The sequence below is a fragment of the Zootoca vivipara genome, chromosome 17 (genome assembly GCF_963506605.1).
Source record: "Zootoca vivipara chromosome 17, rZooViv1.1, whole genome shotgun sequence".
NCBI classification, from domain to species: domain Eukaryota; kingdom Metazoa; phylum Chordata; class Lepidosauria; order Squamata; family Lacertidae; genus Zootoca; species Zootoca vivipara.
Genome location: NC_083292.1, coordinates 18,407,343 through 18,434,361, shown reverse-complemented (window position 1 = coordinate 18,434,361; position 27,019 = coordinate 18,407,343). Strand labels below are relative to the sequence as shown.

The window sequence follows — 27,019 nt, the reverse complement described above, 5'->3', positions numbered from 1 at the left end:
AAAAGAATCCAGAGTCTGAACACCTCAAAGACCTTTGTATTATAAACAGCCTTACATTATAATTATTTTACAAAATTATAGTGATTTTTAACATTTCTCATCTTTACAAGTGGAGAACATTAGACATGTATACTGAGTTAATGGTGTGTGTTTGTAGGCATATATACAGAGAGAGAGAGAGAGAGAGAGAGAGAGAGAGAGAGAGAGAGAGAGAGAGAGAGAGAGAGAGAGAGAGAGAGAGAGAGAGAGCTGTGATGGAACAGACAGGAAGTGATGCTGTTCTGAATTATTGTTATCAGTCACAGTAGGACCCGCAGTAGCCAACAGGGTGCCCTTGAGTTATTGGTCTACAACTCCCATCATCCCTAACCATTGCTAGCTGCAGGGGTTGATGGCAGCTGAAGTTCAACAGCTTTTGGAGGGCCCCACCTTGGCTGTCCCTGAAGTCATACATGGGGAAAGGGAGCCCCAAAAGGATCTCCCTCGCTGTACCCTTCTGAGTACACTCCCCACATTTTGGTTGCCTTTTAGCACCACCCAGGTCCTAAGCAACTCCTTGTGGTGGAGATGCTCACTTGTGCACATTTAAAGCACATGACTTCTCCCAAAGGATTCTGTGAACTGGATGTTGTTAAGGGTGCTGGGAACTGCGAAGGGTAATCTACAGCTCCCAGGATTATTTGGGGGGAAGCCATGTGCTTTAAATATTTGGTGTGTAGGCAGACGCCTCTCCTGGGTTTTTTTGCTTTGTTTGTTTTTTTGCAGTGAGAAGCAGCAACTGGGAAGCCTCCTCCCTCCCACCATTCCTCTCCCGCATCACATTCTGAGTGGAGCCCTCCCTGTAAGCACACTAGTCCTCATCAGATCCCGTTGCTTGTCAGGGCCGACACCTCCTCTTTGAGGAGAGAAACTCCAGGACCCTCCAACCAGCGAGGACATTAGCTCTGGCAGGGACGGCGGAAGTTTGGAGGAAGACAACATGGGACATTCTGCACCTTGTGGACCAACCCCCCACAGAGGTGTATGGGAAACGGTTCTGCTGGGTGATGATGACAAGGGTCACATCCACACATCATACATTGAAATCATATCACTTTCTCAGAAGAATCCTGGAAACAGTAGTTTGTTCAGGGTGCTGGGAATACTGGCTCCGTTATAGGTAAACTATGGTTCCCAGGATTCTTTAGGGCAGGCACCCCCAAACTGCGGCCCTCCAGATGTTTTCGCCTACACACTCCCATGATCCCTAGCTAACAGGACCAGTGGTCGGGGAAGATGGGGATTGTAGTCCAAAACATCTGGAGGGCCGAAGTAACAGAATAACATAATAACAGAAAGAGGTACATTGGCACAAATTGGGTTTGTCTCTAGGTAGTATTCCAGGGTGGAGAATTCAACCTGAGTTGATGAGCACCCATTCTGAAAAGACTCGGCTCCCAAGGACCATTAACTAACACGGCACACACACCATACATTTAAAGCACACGGCTCCCCCCCCCAGGAATCATAGGAACTGTAGTTTGTTAAGGGCGCTGGGAATTGTAGCTCTATAGGGGAGAAACTACTTCTTTGCAGGAAGAAGCCATGTGCTTTAAATGTTGAACGTGCTTTGTATATGTGGCGCGCAGTCCTGAGGTCTTCCAGTTATACGTCAAGAGGGTCTATAGTTCATGTTCACCAAGAGGCTTTGCTCACGTGAGGCTGAGGGTTTAAAGGGCAACGCGGCACTTTTTGGTTGGGTCACATTTGCACCATACATTTAAAGCATTATGATACTAATTTAAACAGGCACGGCTTCGCCCAAAGAATTCTAGGAGCTGTACTTTGTGCTGGGAGTTGATAGGAGACCCCCCCTAATCCCAATTCCAGAGCCACAGTTCTCAGCACGGTTTAACAATAAATCGCTCTTCAAAGAGAGCTCTGGGAATTGTTAGGGGTCTCCTAACAGGGCCTGCAACAAACTACAGCTGCCAGAATTATCCGGGGAAAGCCATGCCTGTTTAAAGTGGTATCATAGCACTTTAGATGTATGGTGGGAATGTAGCCTTTTTCTTTGTTGCTTATTGTGGTTTGAATGTCCAGGGTTGGTGGTGGCAGTGGATGGGGAGCATTTCAACCCTCATGCCATTTGCTGGGCTACGTACTTAGAGGTGCCTTCTGTCCTTTTCCAAACAGCCCCATTGCTTCAGCTGCTTTAAAAGAAACAATACAACCCACACCCACCGCACTTCTTGCTAACTGCTAAAAGTGACACACACACACACACACACACACACACACAGAGAGAGAGAGAGAGAGAGAGAGATGGCAAGAGCAGCCTTTGCTGGCAAACCCGAGTCCCAGTTTTACTGGGCATTTTATTGTATACCTCCAAAGCAGCTATTTGTAAGCACCAGAATGTGATTAAAAGAGGGATCTGCTAAGGACGTGGCTGATCTTTCCCCACCTATAGAGGATTGAGGAAGTCGACGGTGCCCTTGAAACTAAAAGAACTAAAAGAAAAGGAAGTGTGTCGATCCTGGCTTTCATGTACATACAGCAGCCTTTGCCTACCCTGGGCCCTCCTGATGTTCTTTCTGCACTACAACTCCCATCAGCCCCAGGCAATGCTTGCTGTCTGGCTGGGGCTGATGGGAGCTGTGTTGCCAAACATCTAGAGAGGGCCCCAGGTGGGCAAAGGCTGCTGTCCAGTCTATCGCTGCCAGGTGAGTCAAGAAACAACAGTTTCTTGTTGCCTCTCACGCATTGTGGCTTGCGCAATCCTGAAACAGAGGCAGATTTCAGTGCACAAAGGAACACACTCGATCATCCCCCCCACGGAGCAAAAGACACTGGGCTGTTTCAGTCTTAGGAGTGCACTGCCAACAACACAGAGGGGTGAAACGCCACCTTTGTGTTGGAGCTTAACTTGCGTGTGCAATTAACATAAACAAACACACACACTCATTCACAGTTAATGTGTTCGCAGTAATGTTTCAGTTCGCAGTAATGTTTCAATCCCCTGCATGGACAATATCTACACTACACATGCATAGCAGTTGGCTATTGATTTAACTGCTGCGGGTGACCATCCTGGGAGCTCTACTACAGTGAGGATGCTGACCAGGGGCTCTGCCTCCCTCTCACAGAATTACAGTGGCCTGGATTCTCAGGGGTATTACTATTTAATGTGGTGCTCTCCAGATGTTGTTGGGTTCAGAATGTCCCTGTCAGAGATGATGGGACTTGCAGCCCAACCACATCTGGAGGGCAAGGTGTTGGCTACCCCTGATTTAACTAGTTTTAAGCCCGCTGTATAGATATCCCCATAGACAGATGTCCAATATTTGTGTCTTTGCGCATACGTTCAGAAATGTGCTGCCCATCCGGCACATCCTTTGTCCATCCCTGCAGATGTGAGCAAATTACACGTGTGTTGACTTCCCTTCTTTAGAAAGGAGCATCCGTCAATACATGCAAACACATACATGTGCGAATAGCCACACAAGCACAAACAACCAAGTTTCTCCCGGCCAGGAGGACGAAGGAAGCAGGGTGGGTGGGGGGTGGCAGCTCATCCATCACTGTCCACAGCAGTTTGAAACAAGAGTCAAGAGGAAGAAAACCAGAGCTCTAAAGAGTTAGCAAAATGCTGCAAATTGGCAGAGGTGTCCTGATGCCGTTGTCTGCTGCTGCTGCTTGCTCTGCTCTCAGCTGGAACAGGGGGGTTGGCTCAAGTGCTTGGACTCTGTGTGGCACCCAGGGGTGGCGGGGCCCCATCTACTTCAGCCCTTGCCTGTGCCGCAACATCCCCCTCCTGGCACAGCCTGGGCCCCAAATGGATGATTAGATGGTGCCCTCCCTTGGCCTTGGCAATTCCTCTCCTTTTAACCGTTCAAGCTTGCTGTCCCTTTTCATTCTGAGGCTAGTTCAAGCATTGGATGGTGGCAAGCAGGAGCCGTATCTGACCATCTAAGGTAAAGAAGAAGTGTGGGTGGGGGGGGGCGGGTGGTTGGGAGGACCAAAATGAAAGCACCTGGTTGTTCTCTTGGACGGGGCACATGGCTGTCAGGAACAGGGATTGTGCGGCCCTCCTACCACTTGAGGAACTCGCGCACCCAGCTCCACAGCTTGGTGACCCAGATGTTGGCCCCCAGGTCCGTCAGGTACTGGATCTCCGGCGTCAGCATCTTGCGGCAGAGCTTCCGGTGCTTCTTGGGGATCCTCTTTTTCAGATTGTAGCCCAGGATGGTCTTTTTGCCAAACGGCTGCCACGGTTGCATGCTGGATTCCTGGATGGCGCTGGCATCCACCGGGCGGCCCCCGTCAATGCAGATGTTCTTCATCTTCTCATTCTCTTCCTGAAGCCTGGCCACGTCCCTGGCCATCCTCTCACGCCCATAGGCTTCCACCTTGCGCCAGAAGGTGGCGTTGAAGTGCCGGTAGAGTTTGGCGTCTATGAGATTCCAGGTCGTGGCCTTCTGGTAGAGCTCGTCCGTCAGCCTGGAGACGCTGGAGTCATTCCGGGCGTTGAGCTTGAAGTAGACGATGTCTTCCAGCTCCCAGCAGAGCAAGTCCTTCAGAAGCACCAAAGACTCGTCAAAGTACTCTACCAGCATGACCAAGTGGAAACGCTCGTCCACTTCGCGGATGTACTGTTCAACTAGAGGGCTGTTGGCATTCATGCTACTGTCATAGCCCAAGTCGAAGAAGAGGAGATTCTGGAGGTAATGTGCACCGAATCCATTGGGATTATAGTAACGCCAAGGGTCCTGCAGGAATTCGGCCAGCTTATCGTCGTCCGACAACTTCCAGGTCACGGGAATGATGCGCCCGAAATAGTGGAAGGAGGACTCAAAGAGGTAGGCGGGGTCCCGCAGCACGGTGACGAAGATGGTGTCGGCCGGTAGCAGCTTGCGCACCTCCTCATAATGGAAGCGCATGTGGTTGCAGATGATGTTGAAGCACATGCCAGGCTGGTAGTCCTGCACTTGACTCCGCTCAAAGAAGGAGGGGTAGTAGAAGTCGTTGCGTCCGCTGGGAAAGGCGAACTTCAGGCGGTGCTTCTCCCCAAAGCGGAAGAGGATGTTGATTATGGTGCTGCTGGCTGTCTTGTGGGTCTTCAGGAACATGATGTCCAGCTTGGGGTGGCACTTCTGTGGATTGTGGCTACCGTTGGCCAAAGCCGGCAGCCGAGCCTGGGAAGGGTAGGAAGAGCACGAGTAGGGGATTGGGACCCTAAGGGGAAAGCAGAGTCAACAATCAGGATCTCTCCAGGAATGCATAAGGAGCTCTCTCACCATCTTCCTTGACTGCACTACGCTTGGCAAAGGTCCCAGACCTTCCTCTAGCTTCCAGTTTCCACTGGACATTCATTTTCAGCAGTTGAATGTGGTTTGCTAGAGGAGGTAACTGATTGCCAACGCGTTTCTGGGCCCAATTCAAGATGCTCTCAATGGTACTTAGATCCCTAAATCAGTGTTTCTCAACCTTTTTTGGGCCAAGGCACACTTGTTCCATGAAAAAAATCACGAGGCACACCACCATTAAAAAAGTTAAAAAATTTAACTCTGTGCCGCCCTATATTGACTATATAATTATGACTGTAAGAAACACTTGCCAATTGCTGTGTTGGTTGCAATCTCCTGTAATAAGGCTTCACAAGCCGCTGATTTCTCTGCCAGCACAATCCTTTGCTCAGCAAGTTTCAGGTTGAGCTCATCCAGCCAGCTTCTTTAAGTTTGTCTAAATTTTAGTTTAGTTTGTCTAAATTTTGCCGCGACGTGCGGCGACGAGAAGGGCGATTTGCATTGTCACGTTCCTGGCGGCCGCCAATAATTATAACTAACCCGCCGGAAAGGAAACCGGCTTCCTGCCACGACGTGTGCCGCGGAACAGTGGTTGAGAAACGCTGCCCTAAATGACCTAGGCCACAAATATCTGTAGGACCATCTCCATCACTACCAAGGTCTTTGTGTGTTAAGATCTGCAGAGAAGTTCTGCCACCCTCCAAAGTGCAGAGAATGGTGGCCCAGGAGAGGACTTTCTCTGTAGTAGTCCCTGAATTGTGGAACTCCCTCCCCACAGAGGTGCTTCTGGTATCTTCATCAAACAGTTTTCACCATATGCTCAAGATGCACCTCTTTACCATGACTTCTGACACCTGAAATATATTGTTATAAGTTTGTGGGGGGCAAGACTCTCCTAAAATCTCTGGATTAACTAAAGGGGTTAGAATTTAAGCAAACCCCTAATTCTGGCTTTAGTAAATGTTGGAATTTAATCAATGGATTTAACATTGAAACTTTCTGAGACCTGCAGGTTTAGGGCAGTGTGTGTGTGTGTGTGTGTGTGTGTGTGCGCGTGCGCGTGTGTGTGTGCGCGCACACACACACACACACACACATAAAAAAGGTAAAGGGACCCCTGACCATTAGGTCCAGTCGTGACCGACTCTGGGGTTGCACGCTCATCTCGCATTATTGGCCGAGGGAGCCGGCGTATAGCTTCCAGGTCATGTGGCCAGCATGACAAAGCCGCTTCTGGCAAACCAGAGCATCACACAGAAACGCCGTTTACCTTCCCGCTGTAGCGGTTCCTATTTATCTATTTGCATTTTGACGTGCTTTCGAACTTCTAGGTTGGCAGGAGCTGGGACCAAGCAACGGGAGCTCACCCCATCACAGGGATTCAAACCGCCGACCTTCTGATCAGCAAGCCCTAGGCTCAGTGGTTATATATATATATATATATATACATATATATATATATATATATATATATATATATATATATATATTACATGTTACATATAACAACAACAACAACAACTCAACAGTGTAAAAATACAGGCTAACCAGGTAAATGGGGATGCAAAGGCAGAGCCATTAACCCAGGCATCCCCAAACTGTGGCCCTCCAGATGTTTTGGCCTACAACTCCCATGATCCCTAGCTAACAGGACCCGTGGTCGGGGAAGATTGGAACTGTAGTCCAAAACATCTGGAGGGCCGAAGTTTGGGGATGCCTGCATTAACCCATAAAGCAAGCCATCAACAAGGCAGGAGACCTTGAGCTCTAGGTATTTAGCAATAGTTAATCACAGAGTTGGAAGGGGGAAGTTTCCAGGGTTACAGTGGGTGAAGATGTACCAGATAAGGAGGGAGGGGTCCCTCCCTCAGTTGTGTGTTGGTGGACAGAGATCAAAGGGGTTTAGGATTTCAAAGTGGATGACTTAACTGAACACAGGGGAAAGTGCCACTTTGGCAAGCAGTTTGGTAAAGAGAGGAAGTGGGGTCTGAGCACCATGTGAGCTGACTGTGACAAAGAGACACAGAGAACGTGGCTGATTTCTCTGTTTGCAAACCCAAACCTGCTATGCTTATGGGAGAAGCATAGGGGTGTTCCTGCTCTGAACCCATCCATAGTAGGCTCAGGTTGTAAATATGTGTAAATAAACCATATATCATAAAAACACTTCAGACTCCACTGTGCCTCATTGTTCTAAAAGGAAACACAGACCCTAGTAAGTGTGCCTGGTACCCCTGGAATCTCCAAGTGGTGTGAGAGAGATGGATGCTCACCAAATTTTCTAAACTGTAGTTTGGGAGGCGCAGAGGGCCTGGGTGGGCACCGAGAGGTGACCGAGGGTGCTTTAAAGCCACAAGCACCACATTGGAGATTCCAGAGCTACATATTCACCAGTGGCAGAGTGGACTGTACCAGTACAGTGCTTTCCAACACTAACCCTCCCACACAGACAACCCAATTCCTTGAAAACAGAAAGCTAGCACATCAAGGATAACATTTCTTGCCCAGCCCCCACATGCGTCAAGTTTTCTACTTGCAGGGAATTTCCATGCATGCCCCTGAAAGAAAACAGATCCCCTCTCCACCTGAAGTGGTACAGTCCATTCTACCCCATCAGGGCTCAATCCCTTCAATCTCCTTCGTACATATATTCTGTTCTGAGAGCCTTTCTGTGGAGGCAGAACAGGCTGTGGTTCCGCTCATGGTCTCTTGGTCCACACGTCTTCTCCTGTGCACACCAGACTCACTCGGTCATGCTGACTTGTAAGGGTGGGACGGCGTAGGAGTACAGCAGCAGCATGAAGCTGGTTAGGAGAGTCCCCAGGATGAGGCCCTTACACATGGACTTCCAGTTCTTCCCCTGACGCACCATCGCAATCGCCTGAAAAGGAAAACAGAGGGAAAGGGCAGTGAATTCATGGGCAGATTCCTAGAAGCAAGAACACAAGAGGCTGCCTTATACCAGTGTTTCCCAACCTTGGGTCTCCAGCTGTTTTCGGACTACAATTCCCATCATCCCTGACCACTGCTCTTGCTAACTAGGGATGATGGGAGTTGTAGTTCAAAAACAGTTGGCAACCCAAGGTTGGGAAACACTGCCTTATACTATGTCAAACCTTTCGTCTATTTATCTCAGTGTTGTCTATACCGGGGTGGTGGTGGTGGTGGAGAACCTCAGGCCTGGGACCCTCCAGCTCTTTGCATATGGCCCTGAGAACTCACCCCAGGCCACACCCTTCACTAGTATTGCTTTGAGCCCCAAGTGTTTTCTTTACCTGCCTGGAAGGTGTCTCTGAACTCTGTTAAAGATCAACCTCATGCCTTATATACCCAACTGACTGCTGAGGGTTTCCTGCAGATTCCATCTTAGCAGGAGGTCCATTCCATACAAAGTGGGTGTGGCGGCGGCTGCCCCCCTTTGGTATTCTCTCCCTCCCATCTCTGTTTTCTCTTTGGCACCTGCTGAACACCTTCCTCTTGAAGTTGCAGTTACTGAAGTGGGAGGGAGAAGAGTCAGAGCCTAAAAGGTTTGTAATCACGGGCCTGCAAGAAGATCAAACCTATCCATTCTGAAGGAAATCAGCCCTGAGTGCTCTCTGGAAGGACAGATCGTGAAGCTGATCTTTGGCCACCTCATGAGAAGAGAAGACTCCCTGGAAAAGACCCTGATGTTGGGAAAGATGGAGGGCACAAGGAGAAGGGGACGACAGAGGATGAGATGGTTGGACGGTGTTCTCGAAGCTACGAACATGAGTTTGACCAAACTGCGGGAGGCAGTGGAAGACAGGAGTGCCTGACGTGCTATGGTCCATGGGGTCACGAAGAGTCAGACACGACTAAACGACTAAACAACAACAATCATGGGCAGATTGCTTAACCATAGTTCCCTGTTGCATCAGTGCTAACGGCAATGAAGGCTGATGAGATTCCTCCTTCTAACTGCTGGAAACAGCCCCAGACCCTGGTTTCAAGCCTTGGTTAAGAGAAGAGGCAAGGAACCTTTTTCAGAACAAGGGCCACATTCCCTCGTAGATACCCTTCTTCGGGCCACATGCCAGTGGTGGGCAAGTGTGGAGGGAAAAGTGAGCGGGCCAATTGATGCGGATGTTACCTTTGTGCAGTAATTTAACTTCGACACACACTTGCATACCCCCTCTCTACTCTCCACCTGGGCAAGCAAGGGGCATTACTGGTGTTCAAGGACACATGCCAGCCAGGCAATAACCACTCAAGGAGGGTACAAAGCAGAGCCAGTGAAGGGGTGTGGCCTGGGGAGAGTTCCAAGGGCCAGATAGAGAGGCTTGGGGAGCCAGATTTGGCCCCCGAGTCTAAGGTTCCTCTCATCTGGTTAAGGCTGGCAGGAGAAATTTGAGCCAAATAAATAAAGCACACAATCCCATAGGGCTCCGTATTTTGTAATGCGCTCCCCCCCCAAAAAAACCCTACACACATACACAGACAGACAGACAGCCCTTCTCCCTCAAGTCTATCCTGACAATTTGCTCAGCAACCTCCTTGCTAGCAGTGAGCAAAGATGAAACATGGAAAGGCTACAGCACCTGCCTGCTGTCAGGAGGAGGAGGTCTGCTGAAATCAGACCTCAGAGTGGCTCCAGGAGCTTCAGTGGCTGGATGGAGCAAATGCCTGCTCCTTTCTGAGGCAGAGAGAATGCCTGAGCTCCCGGTGTGCGAGTGTCTGCAATGCAGCAGCACTGTCCTCTGTGTCAGGCCAAGGAGACATACTTCCTGGGGCTTTGCAGTAGCAGAGCTGGCAATGGGCATGGCAGGCAGGCAGAGTTTTGGGTGAGAGTGCAAATGGGTTGCTCCCTGGCTGGCAGCCGGGAAGGTCTGATTGAAGGAGCTCTGGGTATCCAACCAGCCATCCTCAACCTGCTGCCCTCCGCGTGTTTATTTTTTACCCCCTGCCAGTTTAAAGGGCCTTAAATTGTTAATAAGTCAAAGGCCCTGGGGGAAGAGAATTATTATTATTTTGCCTGGCAACTAAAGATACAGTTGGGTGCCTTCCCCTCTCTGCCAAGCAAGAGTGCATGGGATTCCAGGGTTTGTGCTTCTTTGACAGAGACTGTCGTAGCTTTAAGAAATATGATTTATTCACATATTTACACCTTCAGTTTGCATGGGGGAATCCACATCTTACAGCACGGTCATCTCAAGAGAGACTTGTTCCGGACAGCAGTGCAACACTCAGCCCAAGGCCTCTCTCCCAAATCCGCTGTTCCTAAAAATTAAGCCTCCCTAATTCAGTTGCATTCTAATTGTCAGTTCTTTGGATGCTATTACGGTAAGTACTACTGGTTAATCCCCTCAGGTGTTCCCTGATTTTATCAACACTTGTTGATTGACTAGGATTAAAGACTGGTACACACTGAGAACATTTACCTAGGTCTACTCTTCACATGCTAATTGCTGATGCTCAGAAGTGGGTACACACATTCCAGTACACATGGATCTTAATTACATTCTCAGACTTTGAGAATGTAATAATAATAATAATAATAATAATAATAATAATAATAATAATAGTTAGAATTTTAAGGTCTTATATATATATAATAGATGTTCATAAATGTACCAAGCAAACACATACAAATATAGGTTACAGGTAAGTAGCCGTGTTGGTCTGACGCAGTCAAAACAAAAAATAAAATATAAAAAAATTCCTTCCAGTAGCACCTTAGAGACCAACTAAGTAGGTCATAGGTATGAGCTTTCGTGTGCATGCACACTTCTTCAGATACACTGAAACAGAAGTCTCCAGACCCTTATGGTATAGTCAGAGGGTGGGGGAGGGGTATTACTCAGAAGGGTGGTGGGAATGGGTGATTGGCTGATAGGAGTGGTAAAACTGTTCACGACTGCAATTGGTCTTGCAGGAAAAAGCAAGGGGTGAGATGGCTAAAGAAAGCTTTATTATGTATAATGAGATAAGAATCCAATGTCCTTATTCAGACCAGGCCTCTCCATGGTTTTAAGCTTGGTAATGAGTTGCAATTCAGTTGTCAACAGGCTTACAACTCCTATCAGCCAACCACCCATTCCCACCACCCTTCTGAGTAATACCCCTCCCCACCCTCTCACTATATATAAAGGTCTGGTGACTTCTGTTTCAGTGTATCTGAAGAAGTGTGCATGCACACGAAAGCTCATACCTATGACAAACTTAGTTGGTCTCTAAGGTGCTACTGGAAGGAATTTTTATTTTTATTTTTTATTTTGACATACAAATATGTAAACCACATGTCTGGAACCCACAGAAAAGTCCTGAAACCATTTTCTCCCTCCCAAAATGACCTCAAATATTTCTCTGCAAGGTCGAAGGAAATGGGAAATCTCCCCATTGTCTCTTTCACAAATCCTGTCTCAAGGGCACATTTAAGATATGAATAGGGTGTGAGCCTGTGACCTGGATTCAGGAATTGAGTAGTTATAACAAAAGAGTGGCCAGGATGCCCAGGTAACCCAATCAGGTAACCTGGCAGACAGGAAAAACAACACACCCAGATTTCCGCCCCTTCTCTGATGTATTAAGGGGGTGGTCTTGGGCCACACCCCTTCTGTGATCTATGTATGATGTTTCTGGGGGTGGTCTTGGACTCCAGGGCGGGCAATTTATGATGTCTATATAAGGGCTTGCACGCATGGCTCAGGGTCCCTCCCCCCCTCATATGTGTGTGTGTGTGAGCACCCTGTTGCAACAGCTTTAATAAAGATCAGGCTTACTAGCTGCTTTGCTTCTCTGGTTGGTCTCCGTTATTTTCTCCTGCTGATAGAGAACTTACAGAAGGACTCTATATGGGCTCTTGGGTACCCCATAAGGGAAAGGGAGCGTTTTTTTCTATAATAAATAATAATAATAATAACAATAATTTATTTATTTATACACCACCCATCCGGCTGGGTTTCCCCAGCCAGATTAATATCTATGTGTAATTAAAATCCATGTGTAAGATGCACATAATCATTATTTAAACAGCTCAAACCCCTTGCATAATACACAATGAGACTCTCTTTCAGCACATCTCAGTTACAACATACAAGTTTTAATTAAACCCCAATATTTACTTAGCCTAAACATTCAGCACCACAAGATCTATTAGAACACATAATGAAGGTGCCAGGCAAGCATCGCTGGGAATGGCATTCCACAAAGGCAGAAAAGGCTCCATTCTCATGCCTGCCACCCTCCAGAACTCTTGCGGAAGAGGCACACAAAGAAGGGCCTCAGATGATGATCACAGGGTCCCGGTTGGTTCATATGGGGAGAGGCAGGCCTTGAGGTATTGGGTCCTGAGCCCTTTAAGGCTTTATAGCTCAAAACCAACACTTTTAATTGGGCCTGGAAACTAATTGGCAGCCAGTGTAGTCGGGCTGAGATTGGCGTTATGTGCTTCAACTGTCTTACCTCAGTCAGCAACCTGGCCACTGAATTCTGCACCACTGAAGTTTCCAAACTGTCTTCAGAGGCAACCCCAAGTATAAGTTGTTGCTGTAATCCCTAGGGCAGGCATCCCCAAACTTCGGCCCTCCAGATGTTTTGGACTACAATTCCCATCTTCCCCGGCCACTGGTCCTGTTAGCTAGGGATCATGGGAGTTGTAGGCCAAAACATCTGGAGGGCCGCAGTTTGGGGATGCCTGCCCTAGAGGTTAAAGCAGCTAACCAGTTTAATCTAGAATATGCCTCCTAGCCGAGTTTAACTTTGTGGACTACAACTTCTGCCAGCTTCAGACTTTGCTCCCATCAGCCTTAGCTTCATACAGCCATGTTGGCTGGAGGGGGGACTGATGGGGGCTGTAGTTTAACACATCGGGAGAGCACCAGGTTGGCGAAGGCTGGTTTCCTTAATGTTGACTGAGTCATAGCAAGGCAAATGTTAGTTCTTGCATGTGGTGGGTGGGTGTCTGGCAGCCCATTTGCCCTGAGTAGGTAGCCATCATAGGCTGTCATACACGCACAATCTTCCCTCTCTGTTCTGGGGTTCTGGGCCGAGTCAAATTCACTGTTCCTGTTTGATTCTCCACTGTTTCAGTGACTGCTTCTGCCCCTGCCCTCAGTGACCAAGAGACTGCCAACAGGGTCTCCCTTGCCAAAGCAGTCTGAATCCTTTCACCCTCCCCACATTTCTGTGCCCTTTAGCACAACCCAAAACACCTGGAGGGCATCAGGGTGGCAAAGGCTGGGGTAATGGAAGGAACTTCTGCACGGAACACTTTCTGTATGGAGTTTCATTATGGAGTTTGTGGTCTATTTCACCAGCTCAGCTCTCAAGGATCTCTTAGATGGAGTAGGTCTAGTCTTGCTACCCAAAAACTCTTGAGGGTGATGACAGGGCACTTGGCTCAAATGCTAGAGACTCAGCCCCTTGCACAGTCACCAAATGGCCAAAGGGAGGGTTGCAGCTCAGTGGTAGAGCATCTGCTTTGCATGCAGAAGGTCCCAAATCTAATCCCCAGCAGCATCTCCAGTGAAAGAGAATGAAACCCTGAAGAACTGCTGCCTGTCAGGGTAGGCAATAATGAGCTACATGGTCTGATTCAGTAGAAGGCAACTTCCTATGTCCCTATTTAAATCGGCTCTTTATTCAGAAGCATGAGGACTAGGATCTTACTCTATTTTTAGAGCAAGGGTTGTAGATCAATCCTTAGCAGCTCCAGGTCAGGCTGGAAATGCCCCCTGCCTGAAACCATGGAAAGCCTCTGACAGTCAGCATAGAGAGGCACTGAGGCTGTGTGTATGCCATACATTTAAAGCACATATCCCCCCCCCAAAAGAAAAAAATCTTGGGAATTGTAGTTTGCTAAAGGTGTTGGGAATTATAGATCTGTGAGGGATACATTACAGTTCCCAGGACTCCTTGGGGGGGGGGGGTGTTCAATATGCTGACATGGTATAAGGCGCCTTCCTACATTCCATTTTCCATCCCTCACCTTATCTTCAAAAATACATTCTAATTTCCCCACATCATTAAAGAACAGATAAATATGTAAGGCAAATAAATGATTACAACAAAACGATCAAAATCTACGTACATCAAAACAAAACCCGACAAGGGAGACAATTCAAAGCAGCATCATGCGTGTGAACAAAAAATCAAGCCCCCAGCTAATTATTACCGGCTTTGCGAGAGACACAATCTAACGAGGACAGAGCTTTTCGCTTGCCTTGGCGTCCTTGGGAAGTTCAATGAGAGTGAGGGAGAAAAGATCTCTTTGTTACTTATTTCACCTTTTCCAGCTAGAGAGTAGGAGCCTGCGAGAGATGGCGACACAAAAGCACCCACCAGCAAAGTTATCCAGCTGAGACAGAAAAGGTCAGATTAGAGATTTCTGACATTTCTGAAAGAAGAGGGGGAAAGAAAGCGCATTCATTCGGAGAGGTAAGACTACACACTTATCCACACTTACCTTCTGCCTTACACTGCCTACCGGTAGGCACAAGTCTGTGCTTTAAAGCTCTGTCTTGGAGCGCTCTTTGTTCCGCGCTGGAGCTTTCCCCATAAAAACACGCTCATTAAAGCTGAAGTGCAATATTAGCCATTTGTTTTTTCTTGGATGGCTGCTGGCTGTGATTCAGCAGTAAAGGAATGGTTTCCCGGGGTGAAGAAAAGAGCACTTGGTTATGGAGCTGTCTGTTCTTGGAAACAGTGGAGGAAAAGCAAGTGTGGATAAGCACTACTTTGGCTATTTATTTCATGGGCTTCCATTCTAATCTGTTTGGTAAAGGTAAAAGGTAAAGGGACCCCTGACCATTAGGTCCAGTCGTGATCGACTCTGGGGTTGCGCGCTCATCTCGCATTATTGGCCGAGGGAGCTGGCGTACACCTTCCAGGTCATGTGGCCAGCATGACAAAGCCACTTCTGGCAAACCAGAGCAGCACACGGAAACGCCGTTTACCTTCCCGCTGTAGCGGTTCCTATTTATCTACTTGCATTTTTGACGTGCTTTCGAACTGCTAGGTTGGCAGGAATCTGTTTGAAGGGAGGTTAAATGATGCAGCACCACGAGCAAGTGTCACCCTCCGTTTCCAAGTCCATTTTCATGCTACTTTTCCTCTTGCAAAAAGTCCGATCTTTCGCTACAAGTCCAGTTCAAGGGCAAAAAGCATTTAGTGGCACTTTGCTAGAGGCTCGCAAATATATTGCGGCCTCTGTTTGATGGTCGGGGGGGGGGGGCTGCTAGCTGGAAGAAGGCTTTTATCAGTTAACAACCAAATTGGGGTGGGGTTGGTATGTTCTTCTGGATAGCAGCTGGCAACTGATTAGGTTTCCTAATCAGCCATTAACATGTGGGATAGCAGCTGGCAACTGATTAGTAGGTTTTCTAATCAGGCATTAACATGTACCTGGAGCTGCCCTGAAAGTCAGGGCTCAGGGTGTCCAGCTTAAGCCAAAGCTTGCCATTATGCTGGCAAGAGCCCCAATTATTGGCCCAGTCATGTAAAAAGCAGTCAAAGGGTTCTAGGGCATATGCAGAACGGCAGCTAAGTTCTCCACCTTTCCACAGCAACCTGCATTAAAAAAAAATCCTCATGAAAATTTGCCAGCATTTTAGTGCAAATGTCTAAGAATTTAAGAACACTGCTGAGTGGGGCCAAAGGAGGCCCATGTACAGTAGGAGGCTCAGGGTAGTGGGTTTGAGCCCCATGCTGGGCAAAAAGATTCCTGCACTGCAGGGAGTTGGACTAGATTACCCTTGTGATCCGTTCCAATTCTACAATTCTGTTATTCTAGTCCAGCATCTATTCTAGTTCTTGCAGTAGCCAACCAGTGGCAAGCCCACAAGCAGGACGCAAGCATTTAAAGCCCCTCCCCCAATTCTGGAAACTAGTTATTTCTAGATTTCAAAAGGAAGTGATAGAAGAAGATGTGAAACTCTGAAGAAAGCATACAGTATTTTGGTAGAATGGGAAACGAAAGATGAGGAGGTCGGTTATGCTTAAATGGCCCCAAGATATAAGACATAATATACAATTCGAGGACTGGGAACAATTGTGGAAAGTAGATTTAAAATTTACAGATTGTTCTCTTTTGAAGGAAAACTACATGAAAATGATGTACAGATGGTACATTACACCAGTAAAAATGGCAAAAATGTACAAAACTGGGTTAAATAAATGTTGGAAATGTAAAGAAAAAGAAGGTACTTTTTATCAGATGTGGTGAGAATGTAGAGAAGTTAAAATATTTTGGGAGATGATATATAATGAACTGAAAAAAATGTTCAAAAGGACATTTCTAAAAAAAAAACCAGGAGCATTTTGTTAGGGATTTTAGGACAAGACCTGCCAAGGAAAACAAAGAATGTATGCTTATTAGAGCAAGGATGGAAAAATGAGGAAGTCCCAACGAAAGAACAATGGCAAGAAAAACTGATGAGCTATGCAGAACTGGCAAAGTTAAGATATAAACTACGAGAGAAGGACAACCGAAATTTTAAGGAAGAATGGGAACTTTATACATACTATTTAAAAAGACAACAAAAGGACTTGGACTCCTTGGCAGGTTTTGAATAAACATCCACAATTTATTAGTAGAATATAGGATAGATAAGGTAAAGATATGTACAATTTTATAACATGCAGAGAATAACATGTGCAAACAAACGAGAGAGGGGAGCTGAGGGAAGTCTTGGGAGGGTGGGGGAGGGAGGGAAGCAGGGGAGGGTATAAAAGGGGGGAAGTAATTGGTTATATTGATTGAGGATGTATTTTGTTAAATTTGTTTAATAATTTTTTTTCACAAGGAAAAAAAGAAAAGAATTCTGGAAACTGTAGTATACACCTCATAGAGTTACAATTCCCAATGCCTTTAAACGGCAACTGCCAGGGTTATGGGGTGGGGGTGGGGAATGTACTTTAACTGTGTGTACATAGCCGATGCCAATGACCAAGTTAAGAATATACAGTGGTACATTGGATTAAGAACTTAGAATCATAGAATCATAGAATCGTAGAGTTGGAAGAGACCACAAGGGCCATCCAGTCCAACACCCTGCCAAGCAGGAAACACCATCAAAGCATTCCTGACATATGCCTGTCAAGCCTCTGCTTAAAGACCTCCAAAGAAGGAGACTCCACCACACTCCTTGGTAGCAAATTCCACTGTCAAACAGCTCTTACTGTCAGGAAGTTCTTCCTAATGCTGAGGTGGAATCTTCTTTCTTGTAGTTTGAATCCATTGCTCCGTGTCCATTGCACCCTCCTCTATATCAGTGTTTTTCAACCTTTTTTGGGCCACGGCACACTTGTTCTATGAAAAAAAATCCCGCGGCACACCAACTCTGTGCCGCCCTATAGTTTAGTTTGGAGGGGAGACGTAATCATTACACACACGGGTGCAAAAAGTGCATGGTGTAAAAGTTGGAGTTTAATGGCAAAAGACTGTTGAGGGGTTCCTTTGCGGGTCTGTTCTGCATTATGTCCTTGGCGGAGCCACTCGCCGCCTTCTCCCCGTGCGCGCAGCCCCGGCGGCAGAGTTTCTGCAGCGGAAGGGAACAAACGACCGACCGACCTCCGATCGGTCCCTGTCTGTGTGGGCTGGGGCTTCTTGGTGAGGCTCCCTTTTGAGGCTCCCACATGCGGCTCCGGAGCCGCGGGTTGCCGACCCCTGGGCTAGCAAGAAGAGCACCTCACCTTCTGCAGGACTCCTTGCCGAAGAGGCCGCTCACTCCCGCGCCAACCAAAAAACTCCCGGGCGCCGCCAGCAAGAGGAGCGAGAGCGAGACAAACAGCCGCGGTGGTGGCTGTTGAGAGCTGCGCTCGCCCCGCCCCCGTCGTGACCCGGCCGGCTTCCTTTCCGGCGGGTCAGCGCCCCTAATGGCGGCCGCCAGTCACGTGACAGGGCAGCAAATCGCCCTTCTCGGCGCCAGCGTCTCCCGGCACACCAACCAGCGTCCCGCAGCACAGTACTGTTGAGAAACGCTGCTCTATATGACATCCTTTAATATATTTGAACATGGCTATCATATCACCCCTTAACCTTCTCTTCTCCAGGCTAAACATACCCAGCTCCCTAAGCCGTTCCTCATAAGGCATCGTTTCCAGGCCTTTGACCATTTTCGTTGCCCTCTTCTGGACAGGTTCCAGCTTGTCAGTATCCTTCTTGAACTGTGGTGCCCAGAACTGGACACAGTACTCCAGGTGAGGTCTGACCAGAGCAGAATACAGTGGTACTATTACTTCCCTTGATCTAGATGCTATACTCCTATTGATGCAGCCCAGAATTGCATTGGCTTTTTTAGCTGCTGCATCACACTGCTGACTCATGTCAAGTTTGTGGTCTACCAAGACTCCTAGATCAGGCATCCCCAAACTTCGGCCCTCCATATGTTTTGGCCTACAACTCCCATGATCCCTAGCTAACAGGACCAGTGGTCATGGAAGATGGGAATTGTAGTCCAAAACATCTGGAGGGCCGAAGTTTGGGGATGCCTGTCCTAGATCCTTTTCACATGTACTGCTCTCAAGCCAGGTGTCACCCATCCTGTATTCGTGCCTTTCATTTTTTTTTTGCCCAAGTGTAGTACTTTACATTTCTCCTTGTTAAAATTCATCTTGTTTGTTTTGGCCCAGTTGTCTAATCTGTTAAGGTCATTTTGAACTGTGATCCTGTCCTCTGGGGTATTAGCCACCCCTCCCAATTTGGTGTCATCTGCAAACTTGCTCAGGATGCCCTCAAGCCCATCATCCAATCATTGATAAAGATGTTGAATAAGATTGGGCCCAAGACAGAACCCTGTGGCACCCCACTAGTCACTACTCTCCAGGATGAGAAGGAGCCATTGATGAGCACCCTTTGGGTTCGGTCAGTCAGCCAGTTAAAAATCCACTGAATGGTAGCATTGTCTAGCCCGCATTTTACCAGCTTCTTTACAAGAATATCATGGGGCACCTTGCTGAAATCAAGATAGGCTACATCCACAGCGTTCCCTTCATCTACCAGGCTTGCAATTCTGTCAAAAAATGAGATCAGATTAGTCTGACATGACTTATTTTTCAGAAACCCATGAACTTAATTCATTCTGGAGGTCCGTTCTGAATGAACTTAATTCATTCTGGAGGTCCGTTCTTAACCTGAAACTGTTCTTAACCTGAGGTACCACTTTAGCTAACGGCTGCTGTGCAGCCGCCGCACAATTTCTGTTCTCATCCTGAAGCAAAGTTCTTAACCCGAGGTACTATTTTTGGGTTAGCGGGGTCTGTAACCTGAAGCGTCTGTAACTCAAGGTACCACTGTAACAAGAGCCTGCTATAGTCCCAATAGCTCAACAGCCTTCCTTTCGCACAGCAGCCAAAATCATTTGCTAAGTGTAAACAGTGGGATTTTACAGCAATCCAAAGACACTTTCAGCTCCAGAAATGATAATCTCTTGACCATCCTTATGCGGAATGTCCCAAGTTCACTGAGGTCCAGCACCGAGGGCCTTCTGGTGGTTCCCTCCCTGCGAGAAGTGCAAATTCAGTAGGTTCTCCTTTTAATATGAACTGAATAAAATGTATCCCACAATCAAACTAAACTTCTTGCTAAGGCTGCAGCCCATCAATTTCCCTTCTTGGTAGTGGTGCCCTCCCATCAGATGTCAAGGAAATAAACAACTATCTGACTTTTAGAAGACATCTGAAGGCAACCCTGTTTAGGGAGGTTTTTAATGTTTGGTGTTTTATCATGTTTTTAATATTCTGTTGGGAGCTGCCCAGAGTAAACAAATAATTATTTCCTGCCAAAATAATTGCAAAATCTTCAGTGACTCAAAAGCATTCAGATTTGGCATATGAGCTGTGTGCAGATTTATCGAGAAGCACCCAAATTTTGAATGTTACTGTGCATATACAAACTGCCAAGAATGGGCTTCCTTCCAACAGCACCCTCTCCATATCAGTCTGAAGTTGTGGGCACACTATACATTTAAAGTACACACAAAGCACATCCTCTACATCCCCCCCCCCAATAATCCAGAGAACTGTAGTTTACCCCTTTCAGAGCTACAATTCCCAGCACCCTTAATAAACTGGCATACATACGAGAGAAGCTAGGGTTGAGGGATGGATGCGTGGTGCTAGCTGGCTGCATTATGTAGCTGAGATTCTCATCTCAATGAATAATGAATGGAAATTGTAAATAGATCCTGAACTGGGTAACAAGACTCCCTTATTCTTTCTTGACATTCAACACTGCATCCCAGTGTCTTTATGTTGACCTTTCCCTTGGAGGCTGATCCACAGAAAGAACTGGGAACCCGATACAAACTGGAGGGGAAAGAAAGAGAGAGAGGTTGCGGGGCAGAGGAGGGAGGTCCAGCCTCTGCCTGGTTTGGCACATAGGAGACCACCTGGAGCTTTGAGACACCTGTTTGACTGCCTTTTCTTATACTGTACAGTCATACCTCTGGTGACGTTCGCTGCGGGTTGTGTACATCACAGGATACGAACACGCTGAACCTGGAAGTACCGGAATGGGTTCCTTCTGGTTTTGGCGATTTGCGCATGCGCAGAAGCGCCGAATGACGTCACGTGCATGTGCAGAAGCGCCAAATTACGCAACGAGCATGCGCAGATTCGACGCTTCAGGTTGCGCACTGCTCTGGTTGCGAGCAGGGCTCTGGAACGGATCCCATTCACATCCAGAGGTACCACTGTATATTATTTCATGCCACCCAGTGGCAGATCATAAGGTACCGCTGCCCGGGATGGGCGCATGGGGTGTGCCCCAGAGGGGGGCAGGGGGCAGAGGGAGCCCACCAAGGCTCTCATCACAAAGCAGCACGTGGGGTGCACTTGTACACCCCAGCCCAGTGGAGAGAGGTGGCAAGGCTGCCACCGACTCTCCTCCGCTCCACCCCTGGGTGAGACCTGACCCAGGAGTGGAGCCGCGGCTGGGTGTGAGGAAGCTGGCAATGAAGGAGCCTGTCATGGGAGCAACTGATCGCACTCCCTCCAAAAAATGCACCCAGGGCTGTGCCCCTCCCCCCACTACACCACTGACACCACCTCGGTCTCTGGGTGGTGCAAGATTCCAGGGGTCCAGGGTTCATGTTTCCTGGGTCTCCCCCCCCCGGGCGTTTAATCAATCAAAGGCCCATGTGGGTTGATTTCCTTTCTCTGTATTCCATGTCATACTTTGATCACTTGTAATGAAATCCACATGGTTAAAAAATGCTCCTATCATTGTTCTTTAGTCACTGAATTCCTTCCCATTTAGTTTCTGTGTTCTTGTTTCCTTCTGCGGTGTATAATGGAGGGAAAAAAAGTTGCATTTTGGTAAGTATGGGGGACAAATGAGATTCTGTTAGTATTTAAAGGTGAACCTCTATACTCTCACTTTCCAAAACACCATACAAACCAAAACACAGCCACCCGTGAAAATTCACACATCTCTGAATTTTGCAATGCAGTTCTCTAGCCAGGAGATGTGTACAAAAATGCAGGGTAAACTGCATAGAAATGAATGCCTTAGTGAAAAAGCACACCAAAAATGCAAGGTATATGGGGAAACTGCTTTGCCAAAATGTGTATATGAAGCATAAATGCATATAAAAATGTGTGTAAGAAGAGAAATTTGCGCCAGAATTCTGATGAATGTTCAGGAGGACTTATTTTACAAAATTTTCAAACTGATGTGGAACCGTAGAGAATTGGAAAAACAAGAAATAGAGAATCCAAAACTGTCAGATTCAGCCACCCCTACATTCTGGTAACCCTAAAATGTAGGAGTTTATCATACACTATCATAGATAATGACCAAAGGGTTGCCTCCATGCTAATGCCCTTTTTGTGTTGCTTTTTAAAGAAATAGATTTTATTTTGACAAAGAAATAATCATAAATAAATAAGAATAAAAATGTGCACCCCACCACCATCTTTCTGATACAGTATATGGTTTATTTATACATATATACAACCTGAGCTACGAAGGAGGGGTCCATAGCATTTGCACCCCAAGAGGGGTCCTGTTTCTCCCATTGCTGCTGCCTCTAATTCAAACAGTCAGCCCACATCATACTCTGACCACCCCCAGCTTGCTACCACTTGTAGACTGACATGCTTCCCCCCTCAATTACACCACATCTAACTGAAATGCTAAAGCTTCCTCCTAACAAAAACTCAGGCACTGTCTTCAGACTAACTACGGTATTTCAAAGCTGTTGGTTGGCAGAGAGTCTGTCAATTGCTTTCTTTATAGCTCTCCACCTTCCCTTTGTCCACTTAAATTGTCCATCTCTACCTGCCCCAGGAAGTTGGTTTGAGCTGTTTAACAGGCTAAACCAGCATCTGGCCATTTTAATACTCCTGTTGTTTGGTCCCAGCTCCTGCCAACCTAGCAGTTCAAAAGCACGTCAAAAAGCGCAAGTAGATAAATAGGTACCGCTCCGGCGGGAAGGTAAACGGTGTTTCTATGCGCTGCTCTGGTTTCACCAGAAGCAGCATAGTCATGCTGGCCACAGGACCCAGAAAAACTGTCTGCAGACAAACGTCACCTCTCTTGGCCAATAAAGTGAGATGAGCCCCGCAGCCCCAGAGTTGTTCGCGACTGGACTTAACTGTCAGGGGTCCTTTACCTTTTTTTATCAATTAAACTCCAACACCCACTAGACCCAGGAATTTACGAGAGTCAAGGCTCCCACAAATTCATAACAATATGAATGTAAGACTTCCGGAGAGACAAGATGGTGAGCACCACAGCTGCCTGGCTATTCCCTGTGCCGGCAACAACGCCGCCACCGCCACCGTGAGGGGGGGGGGAACCAGGGATGCCTAACACAACAACCAGGGAGGCCACGCAGAGCCCCTAGCCCCCCCCCAGCAGCCTTGACCCCACCAGGACTGGGAGTACCCTACCAACAGCCCAGCTGTACAGAAAACAAAAAGCAAAAGGAGCACCAGCTTGCCACCGCAGCCACCACCAAGGGAGAGAGGTAGGAGGGTACTGGGAGGGCCAGGGAGACTGTGAGGAATCGCGTGGCTTAGCCCTGGCCCAATCCTGAGCCTACATCCCCGGCTGCTAGCGCAAAAAGAGCAGGCTGGGGTCCAGGGGGGAACCGTGCACCGGAGACCATCCCGGGGGGAAACAAGTTTCCTTGTTTCCTGCTCGGCAGGGGGTTGGACTGGATGGCCCTTGTGGTCTCTTCCAACTCTATTATTCTATGATTCTAAGTGCAGCGTGGGACCTCCCTTGCTGGAAAATTCTTTATCATCATCATCATCTTTTTCTTTGAATAACTGTAATGGTATCCATGCAGGAGGCCTGAACCACTGAAGGCCGCTCCCTGGGACTGCCGCCTTAGCCCTAACCCAGAGACCCGACATCCAGCCCCCGCGGTGAAATTAAAACTTCCTGTGAGTCAAAATGACCACCAATACATTATTTTAATTACGGTACATACACAAACCCATTTTTCATTAGTACCATTAGTTTTCATTTTTTATTCATTTTCACACACTTCCTATTATTAATCACTTTTTTACTGTATTTTTATTTTTATTTATTATTATTATTATTATTAAAAATACCCCCCTTTAAAATTCTTTTAAAAACCCCAATATAAACATAAGAAGAGCCTGCTGGATCAGGCCAGTGGCTCACGTAGTCCACCATCCTGTTCTTGCAGTGTTCTTGCCAACTACGGTAGATGCTTGCAAGCAGGCCTTGAGCATAAGAGTGCTCTCCCCTCCCGTGGCTTCCAACTATTCAGAAGCATTTTTGCCCCCAACTGCGGAGGCATCATAGATGGCAGCCACTGATAGCTCTCTCCTCCAAATATATCTGTCTGCATGAAGCAAAGTGTTTCTTCTCTTGACATACCGTACTCCAATATGGACTTTCAGACCTGCCTCGACAGTTAGATTTACATCTCTCGTGCATTCTCTCACTGCCCATCCTCTGTATTGACTTTCCGTTCAGTGTGAGGGTTAATAATTAATATGCTTCAGGAGGAACTGAACCTGCAGTGACCCAGCCACTCAGGCAGTTCCGGGGGTCCCTTTTTTAATGCAAGGAACTTGCAATTCTCTACTACTGTAGAAGTGAGAATCGGTCCCTGCCTCTTGCCCCAATGGTAGCTGCCCGCGAGGGTCAGAAAGAACTACAGCGTGTATGATGGGATCTGTTACAAAGCCGGGTGCCTGCCCCTCTCTCTGCCAAGCGGTGGCAAGAGCCCATGGGGTGCCAGGCGCACACACAGGGTCTGTGCCCCTTTGGAGAAGAGAAGACATGGCGGAGACTGTTGTGCGTTACGAAATATGGTTTATCCACCTTATCCCTCCCTTCAGTCTGCATGGAGGGAGTGCAGATCTTAATAGCGTGATCATTCCAAGAGGCAGCGCTGCAAACAGCCTGCAGGCACTTTTCCCCAAAGATGGATCTCCCCTCCTCTTCTCTCCCAGAAACCCCTTGCTCTCCCCCAAAGCAGTTACCCTGGCAACCTCCCAAATACCCAGTCTCTCCTTACACCTGGGGGCAAGAGGGAAGTTCCCTTGTATTGTTAATGGCCTTTATTGTTCTCTGGATAGCTGTAGCTAGGCCAGGTTGGTTGGCATAAGATGGCACAGCTCTCCAGTTTATGTTTTAATCCATATCCCAATTAATAAAAATCCTAGCATTTATTAATTCCTAGGGTTTAGGAATATAACATTCTGGTGGTTCCCTCACTACGAGAAGCGAAGTTACAGGGAACCAGGCAGAGGGCCTTCTCGGTAGTGGTGCCCACCCTGTGGAACACCCTCCCACCAGATGTCAAAGGAAAAAAACAACTACCAGACTTTTAGGAGACATCTGAAGGCAGCCCTGTTTAGGGAAGCTTTTAATATCTGAAGGACTGTTGTATCTTAATATTTTGTTGAAAGCCGCCCAGAGTGGCTGGGGAAACCCAGCTAGATGGGCAGGGTATAAATAATGAATTATTATTCTTATTATAAGGGACCCCTGACCATTAGGTCCAGTCGTGACCGACTCTGGGGTTGCGGCGCTCATCTCGCGTTATTGGCCGAGGGAGACGGCGTACAGCTTCCAGGTCATGTGGCCAGCATGACAAAGCCGCTTCTGGTGAACCAGAGCAGTGCACAGAAACGCTGTTTACCTTCCCGCTGTAGCGGTACCTATTTATCTACTTGCACTTTGACATGCTTTCGAATTGCTAGGTTGACAGGAGCTGAGACCGAGCAACGGGAGCTCAGCCCATCGCGGGGATTCGAACTGCCGACCTTCTGATCGGCAAGCCCTAGGCTCTGTGGTTTAACCCACAGCGCCACCCCTGTCCCTGTCTTAGTGGCAGTACACTGGAACTAAACAGAGTAAACGAAAGCTTGCACAATATAAATTATATTGCACATTCACCACTGGGTTGATGAGAGATGGCAATATGCTTCAAAGGTAACCTGTTGTGTTTCATGGCTGAAAAAGGATATAAACACATCCCAAAGCACCCAAACCTCAAATCAGTTTCATTCCATTTTCCTGATTCCTGTTTGGGCTTCTGGGTATTCAGTCTAAAGCTTTTTCTTTTTTAACCTAAGCGCACTATTGGGTTAATAATTGGCAGGAAAATGCAAGTTGAGGAAGAAACAAATAAATGCAAAACCTGTGCACAAAAGGTTCAATTTCAGCCATGATTCGCTAGGGTTAAGTCCCACACCGTTAAGCATGGAACATAGAGGAAAGAGTTTCTCAGAGCTGGTACACACAGTGCAATTTCTTCACATAATGCAAACACATGGAAAAAATTCACAAATGCACATCAGTTTGCACCACACAATCTCTAGCAATTACTAGACATCACCTTCAGCCCAATTCCCAACCCATCTCCTCCACTTCTTGTTGCCTTACTCTCCCCACTCTTGCTGGCACACAGCATAACAAACAGCCTGGCTTTGTACTTCACCTTTCCCTCAGTTTAAGCACCTTCCAGCAAACCTTCGTTCGCCCTGTCACCACCAAAGCAGAGTTTGCCAGGGAAACTTGGGGATGCTTCTCCAACATGGGATGGCCTCTCCGCTAGCAGACCTGCTTACAGCATCCTAGAAACCCTCTGCCGGTGTTGGCAAGCCTTGGCCAAAGAAGGGGGTCTTTGCCGGAGCTGAGAGGAGCCTCAGGAAGGCCCACCACCACTGCCGCCAAGGGCTCTCCACCTCATTGCAAGGGCCAGCTTCCTCTTTTGGGAAGCTTGTAGGAGCCTTCCACCGTCTCCCAGGAGGACAACGTTCTGGGAATCAACTCTTGCTGCTCCTGCTGCAACCCAGGCTGACTCTCCTAGCTTTGCCTCTCTCTTCCCACGTCAGGGAATACAGAGAATTCTTTCACAACGGGCTCCCAAGCCAGCTCCAAGAACAACAGCATCATTTGTATGTCTCTGCAGTGCTGGTATCAACAAAGACATTGTCCCTGCCGTCCCTGCCTTCTTTTCCCTGGCTCTCCTGCTAAGAGCAGCAGAATCCAGCAAGTCTTCTCCACAGCCCTGCCTACCATAGCCAGATCAGCTGAAAGCATGGAAAATAAAATAAATCTGTGGCTCAGAGGCCAGCACAGGACTCACATTAGGTGGCAGAGAAGGCAAGACTGCACCAGGTTTGTACGTCGGTTCTTGGGCGAGGGCTGGCAACGGTTTCTACGTCAGCTGAGATTTCAGTAAATATACCCCTGCTCTGCTTCCGTTCAGTAGGAAGGTCAGGCTTGCACAAACAGGAGCATACCATCACTCTGGAGGGCTATTATTTATGGAGGC

At 47.6% G+C, this 27,019-nt stretch overlaps 1 protein-coding gene across 9 annotated transcripts; it reads right to left on the bottom strand.

The window, feature by feature from the left end:
- On the bottom strand, nt 1-27,019 carry GAL3ST1 (galactose-3-O-sulfotransferase 1). 9 transcript variants are annotated; one of them, XM_035098706.2, is made up of 4 exons: nt 14,713-15,521; nt 14,422-14,557; nt 8,036-8,169; nt 1-5,217 (listed from the first exon to the last, which is right to left on the bottom strand). In XM_035098706.2, exons 3-4 carry the CDS (start codon nt 8,158-8,160, stop codon nt 4,074-4,076), a joined length of 1,269 nt encoding a protein of 422 aa, XP_034954597.1. In that variant the 5' UTR covers nt 8,161-8,169; nt 14,422-14,557; nt 14,713-15,521; the 3' UTR covers nt 1-4,073. The 9 variants fall into 9 exon arrangements, with proteins under 9 accessions (XP_034954597.1, XP_060125285.1, XP_034954601.1 ...); XM_060269302.1 differs by lacking the exon at nt 14,422-14,557 and adding an exon at nt 12,029-12,143; XM_035098710.2 differs by lacking the exons at nt 14,422-14,557; nt 14,713-15,521 and adding an exon at nt 26,831-27,019.

Coding starts and splice junctions, on each gene's coding strand:
- GAL3ST1 (XM_060269301.1), bottom strand. CDS start 10,069: ATGCCCATTGCCAGCTCTGCTACTGCAAAGCCCCAGGAAGTATGTCTC. Junction 8,170..9,847: donor CTCCTCCTGACAGCAGGCAG/GTGCTGTAGCCT, acceptor TTTCCTTTTCAG/GCGATTGCGATGGTGCGTCA. Junction 5,218..8,035: donor TTACAAGTCAGCATGACCGA/GTGAGTCTGGTG, acceptor CTTTCCCCTTAG/GGTCCCAATCCCCTACTCGT.